General features: G+C 47.9%; 1 protein-coding gene across 1 annotated transcript; it reads left to right on the forward strand.

Moving 5' to 3' along the window:
• The first annotated feature begins 11776 nt into the window (after nt 1-11776).
• LOC123444046 (cyclin-B1-5-like) lies at nt 11777-14690 on the forward strand. The gene is made up of 9 exons (XM_045120650.1): nt 11777-12107; nt 12404-12521; nt 12619-12709; nt 12854-13066; nt 13164-13262; nt 13363-13614; nt 13738-13896; nt 14004-14191; nt 14306-14690. Exons 1-9 carry the CDS (start codon nt 12053-12055, stop codon nt 14445-14447), a joined length of 1317 nt encoding a protein of 438 aa, XP_044976585.1. The 5' UTR covers nt 11777-12052; the 3' UTR covers nt 14448-14690.
• Nucleotides 14691-23599: the final 8909 nt, after the last annotated feature.

Genomic DNA, 23599 nt, shown 5'->3' on the forward strand with positions numbered 1-23599 from the left:
CTCTATAGGAAATGCCTCCGGCAGTGTACCGGGATGTGCAACGATCTAGCATGGCGTATGACGTTGAAACATCTCGCTAGCTATCTTGCGATCATGCAATGGCAATATGAGAGTGACGGCACAAGTCATGAGACGGAACGGTGGGAGTTGCATGTCAATATATCTCGGAATGGCTATGAAAATGCCATAGTAGGTAGGTATGGTGGCTGTTTTGAGGAAGGCATATGATGGGTTTGTGTACCGGCGAGAATTGTGTGGCACTAGAGAGGCTAGCAATGGTGGAAGGTGAAAGTGCATCTATACCATGGACTCACATTAGTCATGAAGAACTCACATGTTGTGAAAGTTTTTATTAGTAATCGAAACAAAGTGCTAAACTCATACTCCTAGGGGAAGGGTTGGTAGGTGTTACCCATCGCGCGATCCTGACCTCAACACAAAGGACGACAATCAATAGATCAATTATGCTCCGACTTTCTAACATAGCGGTTCACCATACGTGCATGCTACAGGAACCAGTCACTACAACACAAGTATTCCTAGATTCACAACACCCTACTAACATAGCTCTTAATATTACCAAATCCACGTCTAAAAACTAATTGAGAGGAATCAAGACTTCTCCTTCTACTCAATGCACATGAAGATGGAGGTTTTTGCGTCCTCTTTGGGTACCTATCACCTTTGGGACTACTTTCATAACATAAGCCAACTACCAAGTCACGCACCGCCGTGCTCTAAAAGATATAAGTGAAGCACATAGAGCAAAAGTATCTAGCTCAAAAGATGTAAGTGAAGCACTATGAGCATTCTAGCAAAATCACGATGAGTGCATGTATCTCTATCAAAAAGGTGTGAAGCAAGGATGATTGTGACACAACAAAAAGAAAAGATTCCTAAGATACAAGACGCTCCAAGCAAAATACATATCATGTGGTGAATAAAAATATAGCTCCAAGTAATGTTACCGATGGATTGAAGACGAAAGAGGGGATGCCTTCCCGGGGCATCCCCAAGCTTAAGCTTTTTTGGTGTCCTTGAATTTGGCTTGGTATGCCTTGGGCATCCCCAAGCTTGAGCTCTTTCCACTCCTTATCTCTTTGTCCATGACAACATCACCCAAAACTTGAAAAATTCACAACACAAAACTTAAACAGAAACTCGTGATAACATTAGCACAAGAAAACAAACTATCACTTCTTTTGGTACTGTAGCAAACTTGAATTCTATCTATATTGGTGTTGGGTTACTGAATTCTCACTTTTCTATTGCTAGTACCACCCGATACTAACCATAGTTTCATCAAAACAAGCAACCAACTCAACAAAAATAGAATCTGTCAAAAACAGACTAGTCTGTAGCAATCTGTATACTTCGTATACTTCTGGTACCTCAAAAAACCTAAAAACTTACGACTGCCTGGGAAAAAGTCATATCAACCAGCAGCAAAAAGAATCAACTCAAAATCTCTTTCTGAATAAAAATGAAAAATAATCCCGTGAGCGAAAAGTTTCTGTCTTTTTCCAGCAGGATCAAACAACCATCACCAAGACTAGTCATAAAGGTTTTGCTTGGCTCAAACACAAAAAGAAACACAAAAAACACAATCACAACACAATTATGATGGTGTGGACGCAACAAAACAGAAATAAAAAGATAAATTCATTGGGTTGCCTCCCAACAAGCGCTATTGTTTAACGCCCTTAGCTAGGCATAAGGATTTCAATGATGCTCACACAAAACATAGCAATCGGACACGAAGAGAGCATCATGAAACATGTGAAAATCACATCTAAGTCTAACATACTTCCTATGCATAGGCATTTTATAGGAAAACAAATTGGCAAGACAACCAATAGTTACCAAATGCAAGGAAGAAGAAAGAGACAATAGCAATCTCAACATAACGAGAGGTAATTTCGTAACATGAAAGTTTCTACCACAATATTTTCCTCTCTCATAGAAATTACATGTGGGATCATAATCAAATTCAACAATATAGCTATCCCATAGGATATTCTTTTCATGATCCACATGCATGCAAAGTTGATGCTCTGCAAAAATAGTGGGATTATCATCAACTAAAGTCATGACTTCTCCAAACCCACTTTCAATAATATTGCAAATATCATATTCATCATGAGGCTTAAACAAATTTTCAAGATCATAAGAAAAATCATCGCCCCAATCATGATTATTGCAACAAGTAGTGGACATAGCAAAACTAGCATCCCCAAGCTTAGGGTTTTGCATATTTTTAGCATGATTGTCACTAATAGAATTCATAGTGACACCATTGCAATCATGCTTTTCATTCAAGGAACCCTCACGAATTACTTCATGAATTTCTACATCATGATTTTCAGATTCACGCATCTCAAGCAAAACTCCATAGAGAAAGTCAAGTACACTCAACTCACTAGCAATTGGTTCCACATAAGTGGATCTCTTAAAGGGTGAGGATCCATATCAATGGATTTTCAGCAAGCAAAGATGCAAGCATATTGAAGGCACATAGCCCACAAGCAAAGGAAAGGCAAACGAAAAGGGAAAATTGTGAAGTGGGGGAGAGGAAAACGAGAGGCAACTGACAAACAAAGTAAATGCAAGAGATGAGTCTGCGACACTTACTTGGATGCGTTCTTGACTTGATCCTCCCCGGCAACAGCGCCAGAAATTCTTCTGCTATGGCAACAAAAGTCCTTCCCCGGCAATGCCAGGAATTCTTCTTACTACTTCTCTTGTTTACGTCGGTTTTTCCCTTGAAGAGGAAAGGGTGATGCAGCACAGGAGCAGTAAGTATTTCCCTCAGTTTGAGAACCAAGGTATCGATCCAGTACGAGGGTCTCATCAAGTCCAGAGTACCTGCACAAACACAAACGAACTTGCACCCAAGGCTTCAAAAGGGTTGTCAATCCCTCCAAGATTGTTTGCAAAGTGAGATCTGAAGGCGGAAAGTGCAACGAAGTAAAAAGTGTAAGACTGAAAATATGGTGTGGAGTAGACCCGGGGGCCATAGTGTTCACAAGAGGCTTCTCTCAAAATAGCAAATATCACGGTGGGTGAACAAATTACTGTCGAGCAATTGATAGAACCGCGCAAAGTCATGACGATATCTAAGGCAATGATCATACATATAGGCATCACGTCCGAGACAAGTAGACCGATACTTTCTGCATCTACTACTATTACTCCACACATCGACCGCTATCCAGCATGCATCTAGTGTATTGAGTTCATGACGAACAGAGTAACGCCTTAAGCAAGATGACAAGATGTAGAGGGATAATCTCAAACCAATGATGAAAACCCCATCTTTTTACCCTTGATGGCAACAACACGATGCGTGCCTCGCTACCCCTTCTGTCACTGGGTGAGGTTACCGCACAGTATGAACCCGAAACCAAGCACTTCTCCCATTGCAAGAATCATAGATCTAGTTGGCCAAAGAAAACCCACAACTCGAAGAGAATTACAAGGACATGAAATCATGCATAAGAGAGATCAGAAGAAACTCAAATAAGATTCATATATAATCTAATCATAAATCCACAATTCATCGGATCTCGACAAACACACCGCAAAAGAAGATTACATCGGATAGATCTCCATGAAGATCATGGAGAACTTTGTATTGAAGATCCAAGAGAGAGAAGAAGCCATCTAGTTACTAGCTATGGACCCGTATGTGTATGGTGAACTACTCATGCATCATCGGAGAGGTCATGGTGTTGATGAAGAAGCCCTCCGTATACGAATCCCCCCTCCAACAGGGCACCAGAACGTGCCCCAGATGGGATCTTGCGGAGACAGAAGCTTGCGGCGGCGGAAAAGTACTTTCGATGATCTCCTGATTTTTTGTGGAATTTTTGGGGATATATAGGCGCAAAACCTAGGGCAAAGGACGTCTAGGGGGCCCACAAGCCTGTGGGCCGCGGCCTCCCCCCTAGCCGCAGGGTGGGGGCTTGTGGGGCCCCTCGGTCCCCTGCCTTGGCTCTCAAGTCTCCTGATCTTCTTCCGTTAAGGAAAAAATCTTTTCGGGGATTTTATTCCGTTTGGACTCCGTTTCAAAATCTCCTCTGAAAGGGGTCAAAAACATGGAAAAAATAGGAACTGGCACTTGGCACTGAGTTAGTAAGTTAGTCCCAAAAAATATATAAAATGCATGCAAAACATCGAAAGTTTGACAAGATAATAGCATGAAACCATCAAAAATTGGTGATACGTTGGAGACGTATCACCAAGGTAGCTGTTACAGATAACTATTGTTTTGAACAACATATTTCAAAGCAACGTTCCCCCCCGGCCTTCCATGGGTGACTTGACGTCCGCCCTGTTTCTGGCTGGATGATTTCTCCTATGCTTCCTAGAAGGGAGGTGTAGTATCCTTTAGAGGTGGTTGCTATCGGCAGATGAACCTGGAATAGAGGGTTTTGATAAGCTGCCGTGGTGTGGGTGAGCTTGATGCTTGGAAGATCCTTAATGGCATCTCATTTTTGTCCGTGAAGACGTTTGGGTTGTAATTTGGTCGAACCGAACATATGGTCCTTGGTAGTGGATCCCCACAGCTTCCCATGGTATTTTAAGAGCAAAATTGTGTCTACGAGGGACATACCTTATGGGTGACCGTGCCATGCCGTGGGGAGCGTATCCCTATTTGCTTTGAGTTGGAGATGTCTCTGGTGATCCGATTGAGCTCGAGCTTGCTTGCCCGCCTGCCGCGCCTTGATGGCTAGCTTGTGGCTTGATGCTTCACTGTCGTATTGGCATTCAGTTGCCAGGGATGCTTTGTGCTCCTCGGTACAAAGGGAGCGTTCTATGTTGTTGTTGACGGTGATAACTCCCCTGGGTCCGGGCATCTTGAGCTTTAGGTAGGCCTAATGAGGCACAACGCTGAAGCGGGGAAATGTTGTGTTGTAAGTATGCCTTAGATGCAATAATAAAGTGGTTATTATTATATTTCTTTGTTCATAATAATTGTCTATTATTCATGCTATAATTGTACTAAGAGCAACCCCAACGCAGCGACCCATTTTTTCCATTTGGGTCATCCGGACACAAAAGCTGGCCCAACAGAATGACCCAAACGGACGCATGTGTCCGTCTGCTGTCCGATTGTCCGCTATCCCGACCCAAACCTGACGCAAAAATGGGAAGAAATGGGTATGAGGCGGACGCAAGCGGACGCTCTCGTCAACCGCTGTCGTCTGCTCATGTCCGCCCCTGGTCCCATTTATCAGTGAGGAAGGGTGGCATGAGGGAGGAGGAGGGGCGGCCAGCCGGAGATCTCGACTAGCGTGGAGAGACAGAGTCGTTGCCCGTCGTGGACGAAGTAGACCCGCAGCAGGAGCGACCCACGAGGGAGGAGGAGGTGCGGTGCGAGGGAGGAGGAGGGGCCAGCCAGAGATCTGGACTAGCGAGGAAGAGGGAGATGCATAGGGGCGGGAGGAGGGGCGGCCAGCCGGAGATCTGGACTAGCGCAGAGAGCCAGATCCAGGGTCGGCTGAGTGGCCCGCGAGGGAGGAGGAGGTGCGGCCCACGCAGAGAGCTGGAGACCTGGACCCGCAGCAGGAGTGGCCCTCGAGGGAGGATGACGTGCGACGCGAGGGAGGAGGAGGTGCGGCGCGAGGGAGGAGGAAGAGGTGCGGCGCGAGGGAGGAGGAGGGCGGCGCAAGGGTCCGCTCTGTACGCTTTTGCATTCGTGCGTTGGGTGTCCATCTTATCCGCCACATGCCCACTAGGTGGACAGGCGACCCAAACGGACGCAAGACGAACACAATCTATGTCTGTTTGGGTCGCCCCGTTGGAGTTGCCCTAACCAGAAACCGTAATACATGTGTGAATACATAGACCACAACATGCCCCTAGTGAGCCTCTAGTTGACTAGCTCGTTGATCAATAGATGGTCATGGTTTCCTGATCATGGACATTGTATGTCATTGATAACGGGATCACATCATTAGGAGAATGATGTGATGGACAAGACCCAATCCTAAGCATAGCACAAGATCGTATAGTTCGTCTGCTAGAATTTTTATAATGTCAAGTATCATATCCTTAGACCATGAGATTGTACAACTCCCCGATGCCATAGGAGTGCTTTGGGTGTATCAAACGTCACAACAAAATTGGGTGATTATAAAGGTGCACTACAGGTATCTCCGAAAGTGTCTGTTCGGTTGGTACGAATAGAGACTGGGATTTGTCACTCCGTGTGACGGAGAGGTATCTCTGGGCCCACTCGGTAATGCATCATAATAATGAGCTCAATGTGACTAATGAGTTAGCCACGGGATGATGTGTTACGGAATGAGTAAAGAGACTTGCCGGTAACGAGGTTGAACAAGGTATAGGGATACCGACGATCGAATATCGGGCAAGTGTCATACCGATAGACAAAGGGAATTGCATACGGGATTAAGTGAATCCTCGACATCATGGTTCATCCGATGAGATCATCGTGGAAGTGTGGGAGCCAACATGGCTATCCAGATCCCGTTGTTGGTTATTAGCCGGAGAGATATCTCGGTCATGTCTGCATGGTTCCCGAACCCGTAGGGTCTACACACTTAAGGTTCGGTGACGCTAGAGTTGTTATGGGAATTGTATGTGTGGTTACCGAAGGTTATTCGAAGTCCCAGATGAGATCCCGAACATCATGAGGAGTTCCGGAATGGTCCAGAGGCAAAGATCTATATATGGGAAGTCCAGTTTCGGTCGCTAGAAAAGTTTCGGGGTTTAACGGTATTGTATCGGGACCACCGAAAGGGTACCGGGGGTCCACCGGGAAGGTCCACCTGTCCCGGAGGGCTACATGGGCTGAAAGGAGAAGAGAACCAACCCCTGGTGGGCTGGTGCGAGCCAATGGAGGAGGCCCAAGGCGCAAGGGGCCAAACCTTAGGGCATGGTGGGTGCCTTGGGTGGCAAGCCACCCCCTAGAGCGCCGCCCCTCCTCCTCCTAGGGCTGCCGCACCACCTAGGGTTTCCCTAGGGGTGGCCGCACCCCTTCTCCCTCCCTCCTATAAATAGTGGAGGTATTGGGAGGGCTGCACACACACATCTCTCTCTCCCTCGGTGCAGCCCAACCTCTCCACCTCTCCTCCTCCGTGGTGCTTGGTGAAGCCCTGTCGGAGAGCCACAAACTCCATCGCCACCACGATGTCGTGCTGCCGGAGTTCTCCCTCAACTTCTCCTCCCTCCTTGCTGGATCAAGAAGGAGGAGACGTCCCCGGGCTATAGGTGTGTTGAACGCGGAGACATCGAACGTTCGGTGTTTGATCGGATAGCCGCGAGTACGACTCCATCAACCGCGTTCGTAGTAACGCTTCCGCTTTGCGATCTTCAACGGTATGAAGATGCTCTACCTCTCTCGTTGTTGGTTTCTTCTAGTTTGATCTTGGTCTGACGTAGGAATTTTTTTGAATTATTACTACGATCCCCAACATGATGTGCTACCGAGTGTGCGTGATACCCGCTGCGGAAGGAGACGACATCGAAGATTATGTCCTCGCTGCAGAAGTTGTCGGGTGATCCAAACACGACCTCCAGTGTTACAGTGCCGCAGCAGCGGGCTTCGACGCCTGGGATCACTCCTTTAATGGTACTGTTGCCCATCTTTTTCACTGTATCCGAGTAAATCAGGTTAAGGCCACTTCCTCCGTCCATAAGGACTCTAGTGAGGTGGTACCCATCTATGATGGGGTCTAGGACAACGGCGGACGACCCTCCATGACGGATACAGGTCGGATGATCCCTACAGTCGAAGGTGATCGAGCAAGCCGACCATGGGTTGCACTTCGGGGCTACGGGCTCTATGTCGTATACCTCCCGAAGGGCTCGCTTCCTCTCCTTCTTTGGTATGTGAGTAACTTATATCATATTCATATTTTTCACCTCTTGGGGGAAGTGTTTCTGGCCCCCAGTGTTTGGACCGTAGGGATTGTCGTCGTCTTTTCTTCGTGGGCCCTTGCCTTGTTCCTTAGTTGCTAGTATGCCGACCTGTTTAAACATCCAATAGTTACGGTTAGTGTGGGTGGCAGGCTTGTCTTGAGTGCCATGGATCTCGCACGGCCTTTCCATGATTTTATCAAATGGAGTCAATCCATCCCTGTTCCCTTTAAGGGGTTTCTTCCACTGCCCAGATTTTGAGTTGTGGAAGCCAGCATTTATGGTTGTGTCATAGGTGTCACCGTTACGGTGGCGGTGTTTGTTCTTGTTTCGTATTGTCTTGCCATTTCCATCCCAAAATTCAGAGGTACCGGGGTCATCCAATATTGCTGCACCGAGCTAGCCAATTGTCCTCGTCCGTGCAAAAGCGGTTCATGATGGAAGTGAGAGCGGACATTGTTCTCAGCCTATCCTGGCTGAGCTGGCGAGCCAACCATTTGTCCCTGATATTATGCGTGAAGGAGGATATCGCCTCAGAATCTGGATAGTCCACGATTTGGTTCTTCTTGGTTAGGAACCGATTCCAGAATTCTCTGGACGATCCTCCCACCTTTTGGACGACATTACTCACGTGGGAGGAATCCAGCGGTCGGACATAAGTCCCCTGGAAAATAGATAGCAAGGCTTCTTCGAGCTCTTCCCAGCTTCCGATGGAATTTTTGGGTAAGCTGTTTAGCCAGTGCTACATTGGTCCTTTCAGCTTTAGGGGTAGGTACTTAATGACGTGGAGGTCATCTCCCTAGCCATTTGGATGTGGAGAAGGAAATCTTCTATCCACACGACGGGGTCTGTAGTCCCGTCGTATTATTCTATGTTCACGGGTTTAAACCCTCCGGGAATTGGTGATGCATGACCTCATCTATAAAACACAGTGGGTGGGCGGCGCCTCTGGCCCGGGCTATATTGTGCCGGAGATCGGATGTTGGTTGTGCCCGGTACGGTTCCCGATCTCTGTTGCTGTGGGTAAAACGAGGTTGGTCTCCATCCCATCGAGTGGGAGAGTACCTTCTAGATCCATAGATGGACCTGTTGCGACTTGTTGTATTGTCCAAGTCGTGTCGTAGGTCGTATCTTGTTTGGCGTGGAGCCGTTGTTGGTTTGCTTGTAGGCTGCAGGTTGTAGCTATGTGATATTGCCTGAACCATTCCTCATCCTCCAGGTCCTTGAGAACTATGAAGTCGTCGACCTCTCGCCTATTTTCCGCGTCGACAAGGGGGGGCAGTTGTCGTTGTCTGAATCGTCAAGGTCGTCAGGATCGGACTGGCCCTCGGGCTTGTTCGGGTCCTCTAGTGACTGCTTTGGAACTCCGAGGTTGTCGTGGTCCTCCGAGTTTATATTTTCCTCAGTGCCCTGTATGGCCCCCCTTCCCTTGTTCGCCTTGGCTTGCTTACGCTGCCTTCGGCGCTTTGATGGCTTCTCCCCGAACTTATCGCCATTTGTTTGGGGTATGATCGCCATTGTTGTCGGGTGTGTCCACCATGTAGTCGTCGTAGGTGGAGGTGGCAGTCCACTGCCCCATATTTACAGGGCTGGGTTCATCGGCCTCATCATCCATGTCTTCAACCTCCTCGAAGGCGTAATCCAACATGACAGTTAAGTCTTCGACGGTATCTACCAAGTGGGTGGTGAGTGGGCCATAAAAGTCCTCATAATCCGCATCCGGACCGATCCAAGTATAGGTCGGGCTCAGGTCGTCCGTGATCTTCAATGATTGGGTCCGGTCGAGTGTCTCGTTTAACATCGAGAGGTTGTCCTGATCGATATCTTAACGCTTTTCAGAGTTGACCTCCATGGCTTCCGCGAGGGACGCGTGTTCGGCAATGGTCATTTTCTATTGCTCGGGCACTCAAGGCTTCGGGATTTTGGAGCTCATCGGACGAAACTGTGATCTTAGCAGGGAAAAGATCGCCCTGAGAGTCGGCGGAGAATTCGAGATTCCCGAACCTTATCTTCTGATCAGGGATGAAGCTTTCGGTCCGGTCGAGGCGGCCGCTCGGGTCGGCGCGCAGGATGACACTGCCAAACGCGAGAACTTGCCCGGGAATGAAGATGTCCACTTTGCTGATTCGATCGCTGATGATTAAGCGAGCCATCAATCCTTTCGGTGATCTCACAGCGAAACTCTCGGTAAAAACACCAATCTCAGTGTCAAAACCAGCCGATCTCGGGTAGGGGGTCCCGACCTGTGGACCTTCGATCGATGGGTTACACGGGGCGAAGGAGATAATGTTTACCTAGGTTCGGGCCCTCTGGAGGAGGTAAAACCCTACATCCTGCTTGATTATATTGATGTGGAGGAGAATTACGGAGTCGATCTACCTCGAGATCGCATGATCTAAAACCCTAGATGAGTCAACTTGCCTATGAGGATGCAACCCTCTTGTTTATATAGACACCATGGGTTCCTGGGGTTACACATAACCGACCTCCAGCCGGGGACAGATGCGCCAATCTAGCCTACTTAACTTGGATGACACACCAGCCTTTGGAGCTTTCCCATGCAGTCCGGTCTTCAATAATGCGACCCACTAGGTCAGCGTGTAAGAAATGGGCCGATCGTCCGAGGCCCCTTAGTCCTGGACTCCCTCAGTCATACCTCGAGGCGGAGAATATCATAACATGTAATGATCTCCAAATTGTACATGACAAATTATATATATATATATGTGTGTGTGTGTGTGTATGGTTGTACGAGAAATTGTATTATGCATCAACGTGTATAGTATGTATTAGCGTAAAATATGTTTGAAATAAAAAAGAATTGAATGAAAATCACAAAATGAAAAGGAAATACAAACTATTATCCCTAAACCCCAACAAAAAACTCTTTAGTCCCGGTTGATGACACCAACCGGGACTAAAGGTCCTTCACCCCCACCGTACGCTCGTTGCTACGTGGATGGACTTTAGTCCGAAGTGTGGTCGATCCTTTAGTCACGGTTGGCGAACCGGGACTAAAGTCCGTTCCTAATTGGGGCTAAAGGCCCGTTCTCCACTAGTGAAGGAAGGCAATTCTCCTACTCGAACACAACAAGTCCCTTGGTCCAAGTGGTTTTCTAGCTCAGTTTTATCAAAACTTATGGGAGGTTATCAAACGAGACCTTCTACACCTCCATGCTGGACAACTAGAATTATTTCACCTAAACTTTGGTGAGTTAATTTTATTACCTAAGGCTTGAGGCTGTAAGGATACAACAATATGGAGATATCTGCTTCCTTAATGTGTGTTTTCAAATTTTCACAAAAGTTACGATGATTAGACTAACCATGTGGTTCGTTCCTCCCAGACTAAACTCACTGACTGATCATGTGCTCCAGACAATTTTCTAGCTGAGTTCTATCACATCTTGTGGAAGGTTATCAAACCGGACCTTCTAGACTTGTTTGGCCACCTCCATGCTAGACAACTACTCCCTTCGTTCCTAAATATAAGTATTTTTAAAGATTTCACTAAGGAACTACATACGAAGTAAAATGAATGAATTTATACTCTAAAATATGTCTATATACATCTGTATGTAATCTCTAATGGAATGTCTTAAAAGACTTATATTTAGGAACGAAGAGAGTAGAATTGTTTCATCTAAAAAGGATATAAATAGAAGTATCTAGAACTAAAAAATATCTAGATACAATCATTTCTTAGACAAATAATTTCGGATGATGGAGGGAGTATGAAACAATAAAGGGATCGAGCTGACTTACGTGGCATGGGGGCATTCGTAATGACAAGTGTAACGGCGATGGAAGCGTTTGCAGGGGTTGACACTCTCACGAACGGTCGCGACATGGCATTTTCGTATTACTACGTTCCGGAGTTCCCAGCTTCCCAGACCGGCACAGCAAACCAGCAGACGGAAACTTTCCTTTGCAAGAACAAAGAACCCCAACGGCTACTTTCTACCGCCGCCGCCGCCGCCGCCTCAACCCCACGGCCAGGCCGTCCGCTCCTATAAAGCTTCACGCCTCTCCCGTCCACCGAGAGCAAAAACTAGCAGCAGAGAGGGATCGGTGGGAGAGAGGCCCGTTCTTCCCCGTTCTGATCAAGAGCTCGCCGGAAGCACCGACCGTCGGCCTTTGAACGGAGCCGGAACAGCAAGTCCCCATGGCGACCATCCATGACCAGCACGCGGCTGCCGCTCCGCAGCCGGCCAACAGAGGTGAGCCACCCGCCCGCCCTCCCGCCCGCCCGCCCGCCCGCCATCGAATCTTTCTTTCTCGCCGCGCCGCGTCGCTCTAGGGGTTCTCGATTTGGTCCTGCCTGCGCCGTTGGGTTTCTTTCGAGTTCTCGATCTGTTCGCCCGCGGTTCATGCGAGAGTCTAGTTCGCCAAGATCGGATTTTTATTGATGTTTCCAACCAGGACAGTCTGATGCGAGCGAGTTTCTTGCCCGATCCGTGCGCCAAACAAGCGATTTCTTCATCTTTTACTCACGTTTCTCCTTCGTGATGTCCAGGTGCCGTAGGCCCGGCAGGGAAGCAGAAGGGCGCCGCCGCCGGTGGCCGCGTTGCGGGAGGAAACAGGCGGGTGCTAGGGGACATCGGCAACGTCGTCCACGCCAACGTCCTCGACGGGTAAGAAAATCAATCAGCGCAAGGATCCAATCCCGTCCTCTGCTTTTTCTTTCTGTTGGATGTCCTGAACTGATTCCCTTCTTGTTCGCTGCAACAGCAAGATCCAGCTGCCGGCGGGGATCAATCGGCCAATCACCCGGAGCTTCGGCGCTCAGCTCTTGAAGAAGGCCCAGGCCGAACCATCAAAGGTACGGACACGAGCTCCCTTTCTGATGATGGATTTCGAAACCAATTTCTTGATGATGGATTTCGAAACCAATTTCTTGATGATGGATTTCGAAACCAATTTATTGGTGATGGATTCTAATCCAAATCGATGTGGTGGTTTGCAGAACGGCCTAGCTGTTCCTCCAGCAGCGCGGGCCGCCCTGAAGCCGGTTGCCAGGAAGGTCCCTGTCAAGCCCGCCGCACCTCGCCCTGAGCTGGCGGCCAAGATCGTCACCGCCTCCGACGAAAACAGGAAGCCATCCGAGGGCGGCGCCCCCAAGATCTCCAGGAAGAAGGCCGTACACACCCTCACGACTGTGCTCAACCATCGCTCCAAGGTGAGCGGCCCTGTCCAACCAACTAACACCTCTCTCTGTCCTTGCCGCTCATCGCAGTGCCTGAACTCTGCTCTCGTCGTGTTCTTGTGAATGGTAGGAGGCCTGCGTCCATGACATCGACAAGCTTGACAGCGACAATGAGCTCGCCGTCGTCGACTACATCGACGACATCTACAAGTATTACAATGTCGCCCAGGTAACTACTACATGGCATCCCCCTGTTCTGTCTGTCTGTTCAAGCGACACACTGCAAGCAATTGTTCTGACGATGTTTGACCAATCTGTACGTGTTGCAGCACGAGTGCCGGCCCATCGATTACATCGGGAGCCAGCCGGAGATCAGCCTCAAGATGAGGGCCATCTTGACGGACTGGCTTGTGGAAGTAGCCCATAAGTTTGAGCTTATGCCCGAGAGCCTATACCTCACAATGTACGCCATCGACAGGTTCCTCTCCTTGCAGGCGGCGGTGCCCCGGCGGGAGCTGCAGCTCGTCGGCATGGCGGCCATGCTCATCGCCTGCAAATATGAGGAGACCTGGGCGCCCGAGGTATGGCCAAACCCTTTTTCTCATCCCCTTTGCATCCATCGATCGCCTGTTCGTTTGAGCAGCTGCCTCAATCTGAACGAACGAACTCTGAGTCTCAAGTGGCGGCTTGCTTTGTGTTTGCAGGTAAACGATTTCATTTCCATCGCGGACAACGCATACTCGAGGCATCAGATCCTGTCCATGGAGAAGAACATGCTCAACAGCATGGAGTGGAACCTCACTGTGCCCACCCCGTACGTCTTCCTGGTGCGGTTCGCCAAGGCCGCCGGGAGCGACAAGGAGGTAAGAAGAAGAACTGGATTCAGATTCTGATGATCTTTTGAAGTTGCACGTCAGATAGATGTGCTGAATTTCGTTTCCTGCTTGTCCGTCCTTGTGGATGAACGCAGCTTGAACAAATGATTTTCTTCTTCGCCGAGATGGCGCTCATGAACTACGGGCTGGTGACGGCGCGCCCCTCGCTGGTGGCCGCATCTGCCGTCTATGCTGCTCGGTGCACGCTGAAAAGAAGTCCCATCTGGACAGAAACCCTCAAGCACCACACCGGACTCACCGGACTCACTGAAGCGCAGCTCCTGTAAGTCATTCACTCTCTCGTCTCTCTGTACCTGCCTGATGAACTTGGCTAGTGAACTTGGCTGAATGAGCTGGAATTCATGGAATGGAAATTCTATCTGCTTGTTGGTTTCAGGGAGCCTGCCAGGTCGCTGGTCAAGGCTCACGCCGCCGCTCCCGAGAGCAAGCTCAAGGCCGTCTACAGGAAGTACTCCAGCGAGCAGTATGGGCGTGTGGCCCTCCGCCCCCCAGCGGTTGCCTGGCTTTTGAAGTTTTGATCCAGAAAGCTTGGTTTACTATCTGATGAAGTGATGATACACCAGGGTGTACAACAGCTAATATATTCATTCATATATTTGAATAGACTTCGTTCAAAGTATTGTTTAGCGATTTGCTTGGCTTTCGAATCAAGAGAGCTGGGTTTTATTTTACTTGCTCCGTATATTCACAGTATTTGTTGTCTTCATTGTAACAATAACAATTCATACTAGTTTGAATCGAATTCAGAGTATTCCTTTTTACCACATGCGTTCCAGTTCTTTTTTCTTTTCTTTCTGTTTTCTTCTTTTCTTTTCTAGTACTGAATAAGTGCAGAGTTACATACAAGCAACCTTTTGCCTCTCAGCCGACACACGGTAGCAGCAACATTAACTGTGCGCAAACTTAAACTGAAAGCTAGAAAGAACTGTTATACATATCCATAACTGAAATTTCCTCCTCATTGGACTGAAAATGTCCATGGTGGTAATATACCACGTAGTGCAAAAAAGAAAGTTCAGGAAAAAAATCATTCTCAAATATACCACGGAGTACTCACTGAGTTCATTCTCAAATATAGATGCAGCTACAGACAATTACATTTCTCCTCCTTTTCAGGAGAAAATTGGGTTCATTCTCAAATGCCGATGTAGCTACAGTCACATTGCTCACATGAACATACTAATCATATTCCGCAGTTTCTAACGGCATTTCAGTCATTGAACCGTGAAATGTTTTTCTTAAACAGAGGCAAAAGCTTTGGCTCATCCATGAAATAAGAGAGAATAGAGTTTGTTACATGCCACCCAAATACACGACATGTGGATTACTCGCGCTGAATAAAAGCCCTAGTTTCTTTGCTCCATCAATTACTCGCGGAGATGGAGGCAAGCAATATTGGCGGTGGGGCACTCTTATGCTTGAAAACCCTCACATTTCGCTCGTTCCAGACTGTCCAAGAGACAAGCATGGTGATGGAGGCCTTGGCTTGTCGATCTGGTGTTCCTTGAACACAAGTGCTTGCCCACCAATCTTCAACCGTGTCAAACATGGGCCAAGCGGAAGTGCCTAGCCCGAGCATGGGGAATTTCCCATTGACCAAAGACCAAAGGCACCAGGTGTAGCAACACTTGAAGAAGAGATGGGGCCCACACTCTTGCACCCTCGTGCAGAGAGGGCAAACATCACAATTTGGCCATCTCCGCTTTGCCAGTCAATCCGCAGTCCACATTCTATCCTAAAGAGCGAGCCAAGCAAAATATTTTACTTTTGGGGGTGCCCAAACCTTCGAGACCATCATGTCCATGGGCGAAAGGACCATCCCTAGGAATTGCATCTTGTATGCTAAGGTTGCCGAGTACTGCCCGCTGGTTGTATGCTTGCAGATGATTTCATCATCGGTGAGCTCGTCAAGGTGAACCTCATTGAGAAGCATCCAAAGAGTGAAGAACCGCGTGACGTGCTCGGCGGTGACGTTGGTGGGGGTTTTGATCTTGAGGATCCATGCGTTGTGCTTGAGGGCCTCCCTGACCTTCCATTTTTTTTCTCTTGGAAGCTTCATAAATGAGAGGGGCAATATCTTTTGGCATGCACCCAAGAAGCCAGGGAGAGTCCCAAAAGGGTGTCCTCGCGCCGTTACCAATGGCGATGGTGGTGGAAGCATAGAAAAGACTCGGGTCCTCCGCATCACATGGGTTCCCCAATCCCACCCATGTTTTGGTGGGTTCTTTCCATTCATACCATGGCCATCGCAACCAAAGAACCCTCGTGAACTTGTCGGTGTTGAGCACCCCGAGCCCACCATATGAAAGTGGCCGATACACTTTCTCCCAGTTCATCTTTCAAGCTTGTTGATGTTGTGGAGGATGGTTGGCAGGATGATCAACGTGGTGGCGGGGTAGACCAGTTGGGAAGTGAGCACAGACTTGATGAGGGTCATTCGCCCGATGGTGGTGATGTTCCGGCCATCATATGTTGGCAGCTTGCGTGCCACTTTGTCCACGAGGAATTGAAGGTCCATCAATTTCATCTTCCACACGAAGAGGGGAAGTCCCAGGTATCGCAACAGAAAAGAGGCCCACGCAGCCGACAATCTTTGAGTTAGGTGATCCAAATCAATATGGTGCAACGAATGGGAACGACCGAGCTCTTTTGGAAGTTGGTGCAGAGGACGGTTACGTCACCAAACCCCCTCAAGATGGGAGCAAAGTTATCAACATCCTGCTTGATCGGTGCCAGAAAGACGACCACGTCATGTGCATAGAGAGAAATCCTCATCATGGCTCCCCAACCCCAAATTTGATGGAGGAGCCCCTTTTGTGTTGCCACATCAAGAATTTTTTGGAGCGGGTCGATGGCGATGACAAACAGAAGCGGGGAAATAAGGTCTCCCTGTCGAAGCCCCCTTCCATGCTTTATTGGGTAGCCGGCAATACCATTCAGAAGGATCCTCGTGGAGGAGGGGGAGCTAGGTAGGGCTGCAATCCAATCCCTAAATTTACTTGGGAATCCTCATCATTGGAGGATATCAAGCAAGTATTCCCACCTCACGGAGTCAAAGGCCTTGCATATGTCAAGCTTGAAGAGGAGGGATGGAGTCTTCCTCTTGTGAAGGCACCGGGCAAGGTTGCTGACATGCAAGAAATTGTCATGGATGCTTATTATTTTGATGAAGGCGCTTATTAGAGACAAGATTTTTCATATGTGGGCCTAGCCTCATGGATAGCAACTTCGCAATAATCTTTGCGATCGCGTGGATGAGGCTAATAGGTATATAGTCGGCGATCCCCACCACCCCCTCCTTCTTGGGCAAGAGCACCACATTTGCGGTGTCGAGGGAGTCAAAATGCATGATGACCCTCATGAGGTCAGGCTTGATGATGTTCCAGCACCTCTTGAGAAAGAGGCTTGTGAAACCATCCGACCCCGGTGCCTTGTCGCTTCGCATGTCATTGATTGCATCAAGGACCTCACTCTCGGCCATTGGGTAGCCAAGATCCTGCAGGTCAAGAGGCTCCAGATTTAGCTCATCCCATTTGAAGTCTTTGTGGCATCAAGGGCCTCTCTTCATGATCTTGGAAAAATGATCATGGATTATCTTTTTTTTCCGTCGTGCTTGGTGACCCATCCATGCCCATTTTTTATTAGTCCAGTTGTGACATTTGTCACCTTGGACGAATATCCGACCGTTCTGCTACTACCGTAGTCGTGAAGGCTATGGTAGCCCGACCCAAGTTTCCAGCAAAGACTTTGAGGAAGAACCTGCATTGGTGCAGGTTGTGCGCTATTTGAGAGCGCAGGAGGCACTATTCGATCAGATCACCTTTGACCTGGTTGTGAACCGCACGTCAATTTCTCGTCGGACCCCAGCAAGCACTGAAGCTGCAACCACCTCCACCAACCAGCCCGTATTAATTGGAAGACCTTTTAGATCCCTGAGGTCTGCCCCGGCCTTTCCGTTAGCCAGCCTGATCATGACCTCGCTAGAGCTTCCCCCCCCCCCCAGTTTAGATGCTTTCTGCAATGAAGTTGTGTCGAGGGCGTGTCGTCCGAGACGTCGTCGTCACCGCAACCCTGCAACCCCGCCCCATGGCCCAGTCAAGTCTGGAACTATGGCAAACGGAGAAGCCTTATTCATTACTGAGCACGTTCGCTCAGAGGCCAACGAAGGCAGAGAGAATCAGTCAGAGTAGCTGTGAGACCCTAGTAGCCATGTCACCCGGTGATGTTGTATTCGCATATTTGAAATAAGCCTATTTTAAATAAAGTTGCAGGATGCCTGCACACCATTATTTTAACGGTAAGATTTGCATAACCTGCGTAGCTTAGTTAGCATGACCTTAGAATAAATTTTGGGCTTGACCATGAGAGATACCAAACCAGCTACCCGAGTGATGTGTCACTTTGGGAGTTGATACCTGATACGTCTCAAACGTATCTATAATTTTTGATGGTTTCACTCTGTTATCTTGTTAACTTTGGATGTTTTGTTTACCTTTTATATCTTTTTTGGGACTAACTTATTAATTCAGTGCCAAGTGCCAGTTCCTATTTTTTCTGTGTTTTTGACTCTTTTCAGATCTGATTTTGGAATAGAGTCCAAACGGAATAAAATCCCTCAAATAAATTTTTCCAGAACGGAAGAAGATCGCGAGACTTGAGGGCCAAGGCAGGGGGCCCACAGGGAGCCCACAAGCCCTGTTGCCGCGGCCAGGGGGGAGGCCGCGACAACCAAGCTTGTGCCCCCCCTGGCGCTCCCCTGCCCTAGGCTTTTGGCCTATAAATTCCCTAAAAATCCAGAAAAAATCAGGGCATCCATGAAAACACTTTTCCGCTGCCGCAAGCTTTGGTTTCCGCGAGATCTCATCTCGAGACCCTTCCCGGTGCCCTGTCGGAGGGGACTTTGGAGTTGGAGGGCTTCTTCATCAACATCGTTGCCCCTCCAATGACTCGTGAGTAGTTCACTTCAGACCTACGGGTCCATAGTTAGTAGCTAGATGGCGTCTTCTCTCTCTTGGATCTTCAATACAAAGTTCTCCATGATCTTCATGGATATCTATCCGATGAAATCCTCTTTGGCGGTGTGTTTGTCGAGATCCGATGAATTGTGGATTTGTGATCAGATTATCTATGATATATATTTGAGTCTTTGTTGATTTCTTATATGCATGATTTGATATCCTTGTAAGTCTCTCCGAGTCTTGGGTTTTGTTTGGCCAACTAGATCTATGATTCTTGCAATGGGAGAAGTGCTTGGTTTTGGGTTCATACCGTGTGGTGACCTTTCCCAGCGACAGAAGGGGCAGCAAGGCACGCATCGTGTTGTTGCCATCAAGGGTAACAAGATGGGCTTTTTGTTGGAATTATGCCCTAGAGGCAATAATAAATATAGTTATTATTATAATTCCTGTATCAAGATAATAGTTTATTATCCATGCTATAATTGTATTGAATGAAGACTCATTTACATGTGTGGATACATAGACAAAACACCGTCCCTAGCATGCCTCTAGTTGGCTAGCCAGTTGGTCAATGATAGTCAGTGTCTTCTGATTATGAACAAGGTGTTGTTGCTTGATAACTGGATCACGTCATTGGGAGAATCACGTGATGGACTAGACCCAAACTAATAGACGTAGCATGTTGATCGTGTCATTTTGTTGCTACTGTTTTCTGCGTGTCAAGTATTTATTCCTATGACCATGAGATCATATAACTCACTGACACCGGAGGAATGCTTTGTGTGTATCAAACGTCGCAACGTAACTGGGTGACTATAAAGATGCTCTACAGGTATCTCCGAAGGTGTTAGTTGAGTTAGTATGGATCAAGACTGGGATTTGTCACTCCGTGTGACGGAGAGGTATCTCGGGGCCCACTCGGTAATACAACATCACACACAAGCCTTGCAAGCAATGTAATTTAGTGTAAGTTGCGGGATCTTGTATTAAGGAACGAGTAAAGAGACTTGCCGATAAACGAGATTGAAATAGGTATGCGGATACTGACGATCGAATCTTGGGCAAGTAACGTACCGAAGGACAAAGGGAATGACATACGGGATTATACGAATCCTTGGCACTGAGGTTCAAACGATAAGATCTTCGTAGAATATGTAGGATCCAATATGGGCATCCAGGTCCCGCTATTGGATATTGACCGAGGAGTCTCTCGGGTCATGTCTACATAGTTCTCGAACCCGCAGGGTCTGCACACTTAAGGTTCGACGTTGTTTTATGCGTATTTGAGTTATATGGTTGGTTACCGAATGTTGTTCGGAGTCCCGGATGAGATCACGGACGTCACGAGGGTTTCCGGAATGGTCCGGAAACGAAGATTGATATATAGGATGACCTCATTTGATTACCGGAAGGTTTTCGGAGTTACCGGGAATGTACCGGGAATGACGAATGGGTTCCAGGAGTTCACCGGGGGGGCAACCCACCCCGGGGAAGCCCATAGGCCATAAGGGTGGCGCACCAGCCCTTAGTGGGCTGGTGGGACAGCCCAAAAGGTTCCTATGCGCCAAGGATAAGAAATCAAAGGAAAAAGAAAAAAAAAGGGGAGGAGGTGGGAAGGGAGGGGAACTCCCTCCCACCAAACCTAGTCCAACTCGGTTTGGGGGGGGGAGAGTCCTCCCCCTTGGCTCGGCCGACCCCCTTGAGGGTCCTTGGACCCCAAGGCAAGGCCCCCTCCCTCCCACCTATATATACGGAGGTTTTAGGGCTGATTTGAGACGACTTTTCCACGGCAGCCCGACCACATACCTCCACGGTTTTTCCTCTAGATCGCGTTTCTGCGGAGCTCGGGCGGAGCCCTGCTGAGACAAGGTCATCACCAACCTCCGGAGCACCGTCACGCTGCCGTAGAACTCTTCTACCTCTCCGTCTCTCTTGCCGGATCCAGAAGGCCGAGATCATCGTCGAGCTGTACGTGTGCTGAACGCGGAGGTGCCGTCCGTTCGGTACTAGATCGTGGGACTGATCGCGGGATTGTTCGCGGGGCGGATCGAGGGACGTGAGGACGTTCCACTACATCAACCGCGTTCTCTAACGCTTCTGCTGTACGGTCTACAAGGGTACGTAGATCACTCATCCCCTCTCGTAGATGGACATCACCATGATAGGTCTTCGTGCGCGTAGGAAAATTTTTGTTTCCCATGCGACGTTCCCCAACAGTGGCATCATGAGCTAGGTTCATGCGTAGATGTCTTCTCGAGTAGAACACAAAAGTTTTTGTGGGTGGTGATGTGCGTTTTGCTGCCCTCCTTAGTCTTTTCTTGATTCCGCGGTATTGTTGGATTGAAGCGGCTTGGACCGACATTACTCGTACGCTTACGAGAGACTGGTTTCATCGTTACGAGTAACCCCCTTTGCTCAAAGATGACTGGCAAGTGTCGGTTTTTCCAACTTTAGTTGAATCGGATTTGACCAAGGAGGTCCTTGGATGAGGTTAAATAGCAACTCATATATCTCCGTTGTGGTGTTTGCGTAAGTAAGATGCGATCCTACTAGATACCCATGGTCACCACGTAAAACATGCAACAACAAAATTAGAGGACGTCTAACTTGTTTTTGCAGGGTATGATTGTGATGTGATATGGCCAACGATGTGATGTGATATATTGGATGTATGAGATGATCATGTTGTAATAGAAATATCGACTTGCACGTCGATGGTACGGCAACCGGCAGGAGCCATAGGGTTGTCTTTATACTAACGTTTGTGCTTGCAGATGCGTTTACTATTTTGCTAGGATGTAGCTTTAGTAGTAATAGCATAAGTAGCACGACAACCCCGATGGCAACACGTTGATGGATGATCATGGTGTGGCGCCGGTGACAAGAAGATCGTGCCGGTGCTTTGGTGATGGAGATCAAGAAGCACGTGATGATGGCCATATCATGTCACTTATGAATTGCATGTGATGTTAATCCTTATATGCACCTTAATTTGCTTAGAACGACGGTAGCATTATGAGGTGATCTCTCACTAAAATTTCAAGACGAAATTGTGTTCTCCCCGACTGTGCACCGTTGCTACAGTTTGTCGTTTCGAGACACCACGTGATGATCGGGTGTGATAGACTCAACGTTCACATACAACGGGTGCAAAACAGTTGCGCACGCGGAACACTCGGGTTAAGCTTGACGAGCCTAGCATGTGCAGACATGGCCTCAGAACACATGAGACCGAAAGGTCGATCATGAATCATATAGTTGATATGATTAGCATAGGGATGCTTACCACTGAAACTATACCCAACTCACGTGATGATCGGACTTGGGATAGTGTAAGTGGATCATGAACCACTCAAATGACTAGAGAGATGTACTTTTTGAGTGGGAGTTTAGCATGTAATTTGATTAAGTTGAACTCTAATTATCTTGAACATAGTCTAAGTCCACTTTGAATATATTTGTGTTGTAGATCATGGCTCACGCGACAGTCATCCTGAATTTTAATACGTTCCAGGAGAAAGCTAAGTTGAAAGATGATGGAAGCAACTTTGTAGACTGGGCTCATAATCTTAAGCTAATCTTACAAGCTGGGAAGAAGGATTATGTCCTTAATGCTGCGCTAGGAGATGAACCACCCGCTACGGCTGATCAGGATGTTAAGAACGCTTGGTTAGCACGTAAGGAGGACTACTCAATAGTTCAATGTGCAGTCTTGTATGGCTTAGAACCGGGACTTCAACGTCGCTTTGAGCGTCATGGGGCATTTGAGATGTTCCAGGAGTTGGAGTTTATCTTTCAGAAGAACGCCCGGATCGAGAGGTATGAGATCTCCGATAAATTCTATGCTTGCAAGATGGAGGAGAACTCGTCTGTCAGTGAACATGTGCTCAAAATGTCTGGGTACTCAAACCGTCTAGCTGAACTGGGGATTGAACTCCCACAAGAAGCTATCACTGACAGAATCCTTCAATCACTGCCGCCAAGCTATAAAGGCTTTGTGTTGAACTACAACATGCAAGGGATGAACAAGTCTCCCGGCGAGTTGTTTGCGATGCTGAAAGTCGCAGAGTCTGAACTCCGTAAAGAGCATCAAGTGTTGATGGTGAGCAAGACCACTAGTTTCAAGAGAAATGACAAAGGCAAGAAGGGCAATTCGAAGAAGAGCGGCAAGCCTGTTGCCAATCCGCCGAAGAAACCCAAGGCTGGACCTAAGCCTGAAACAGAGTGCTTCTATTGCAAGGGTATGGGTCACTGGAAGCGCAATTGCCCCAAGTATCTGGCAGATAAGAAGGCGGGCAAAGAAAAATCAGGTATATTTGATATACATGTTATTGATGTGTACTTAACCGGCTCTCGTAGTAGTGCCTGGGTATTCGATACCGGTTCTGTTGCTCACATTTGCAACTCGAAGCAGGAACTGCGGAATAGACGAAGGCTGGCGAAAGACGAAGTGACGATGCGCGTAGGAAATGGTTCCAAGGTTGATGCAATCGCCGTCGGCACAGTGTCACTTCAGCTACCATCGGGATTAGTGATGAACTTAAATCATTGTTATTTAGTGCCTGCGTTGAGCATGAACATTATATCTCGATCTTGTTTATTGCGAGACGGTTACTCTTTTAAGTCTGAGAATAATGGTTGTTCTATTTCTATGAGTAACATCTTTTATGGTCATGCACCGAATGTGAGAGGATTGTTCATATTGAATCTTG

Source organism: Hordeum vulgare, chromosome 1H (genome assembly GCF_904849725.1).
Source record: "Hordeum vulgare subsp. vulgare chromosome 1H, MorexV3_pseudomolecules_assembly, whole genome shotgun sequence".
Taxonomy (NCBI): Eukaryota; Viridiplantae; Streptophyta; class Magnoliopsida; order Poales; family Poaceae; genus Hordeum; species Hordeum vulgare.

Excerpts from the sequence above, each read along its gene's own strand:
- LOC123444046 (XM_045120650.1), top strand. The coding sequence starts at position 12,053 with ATGGCGACCATCCATGACCAGCACGCGGCTGCCGCTCCGCAGCCGGCC. Across the intron at positions 13,067-13,163 it reads TGCTCAACCATCGCTCCAAG|GAGGCCTGCGTCCATGACAT; the intron begins GTGAGCGGCCCT and ends TGTGAATGGTAG. Across the intron at positions 13,615-13,737 it reads AGGAGACCTGGGCGCCCGAG|GTAAACGATTTCATTTCCAT; the intron begins GTATGGCCAAAC and ends TTGTGTTTGCAG.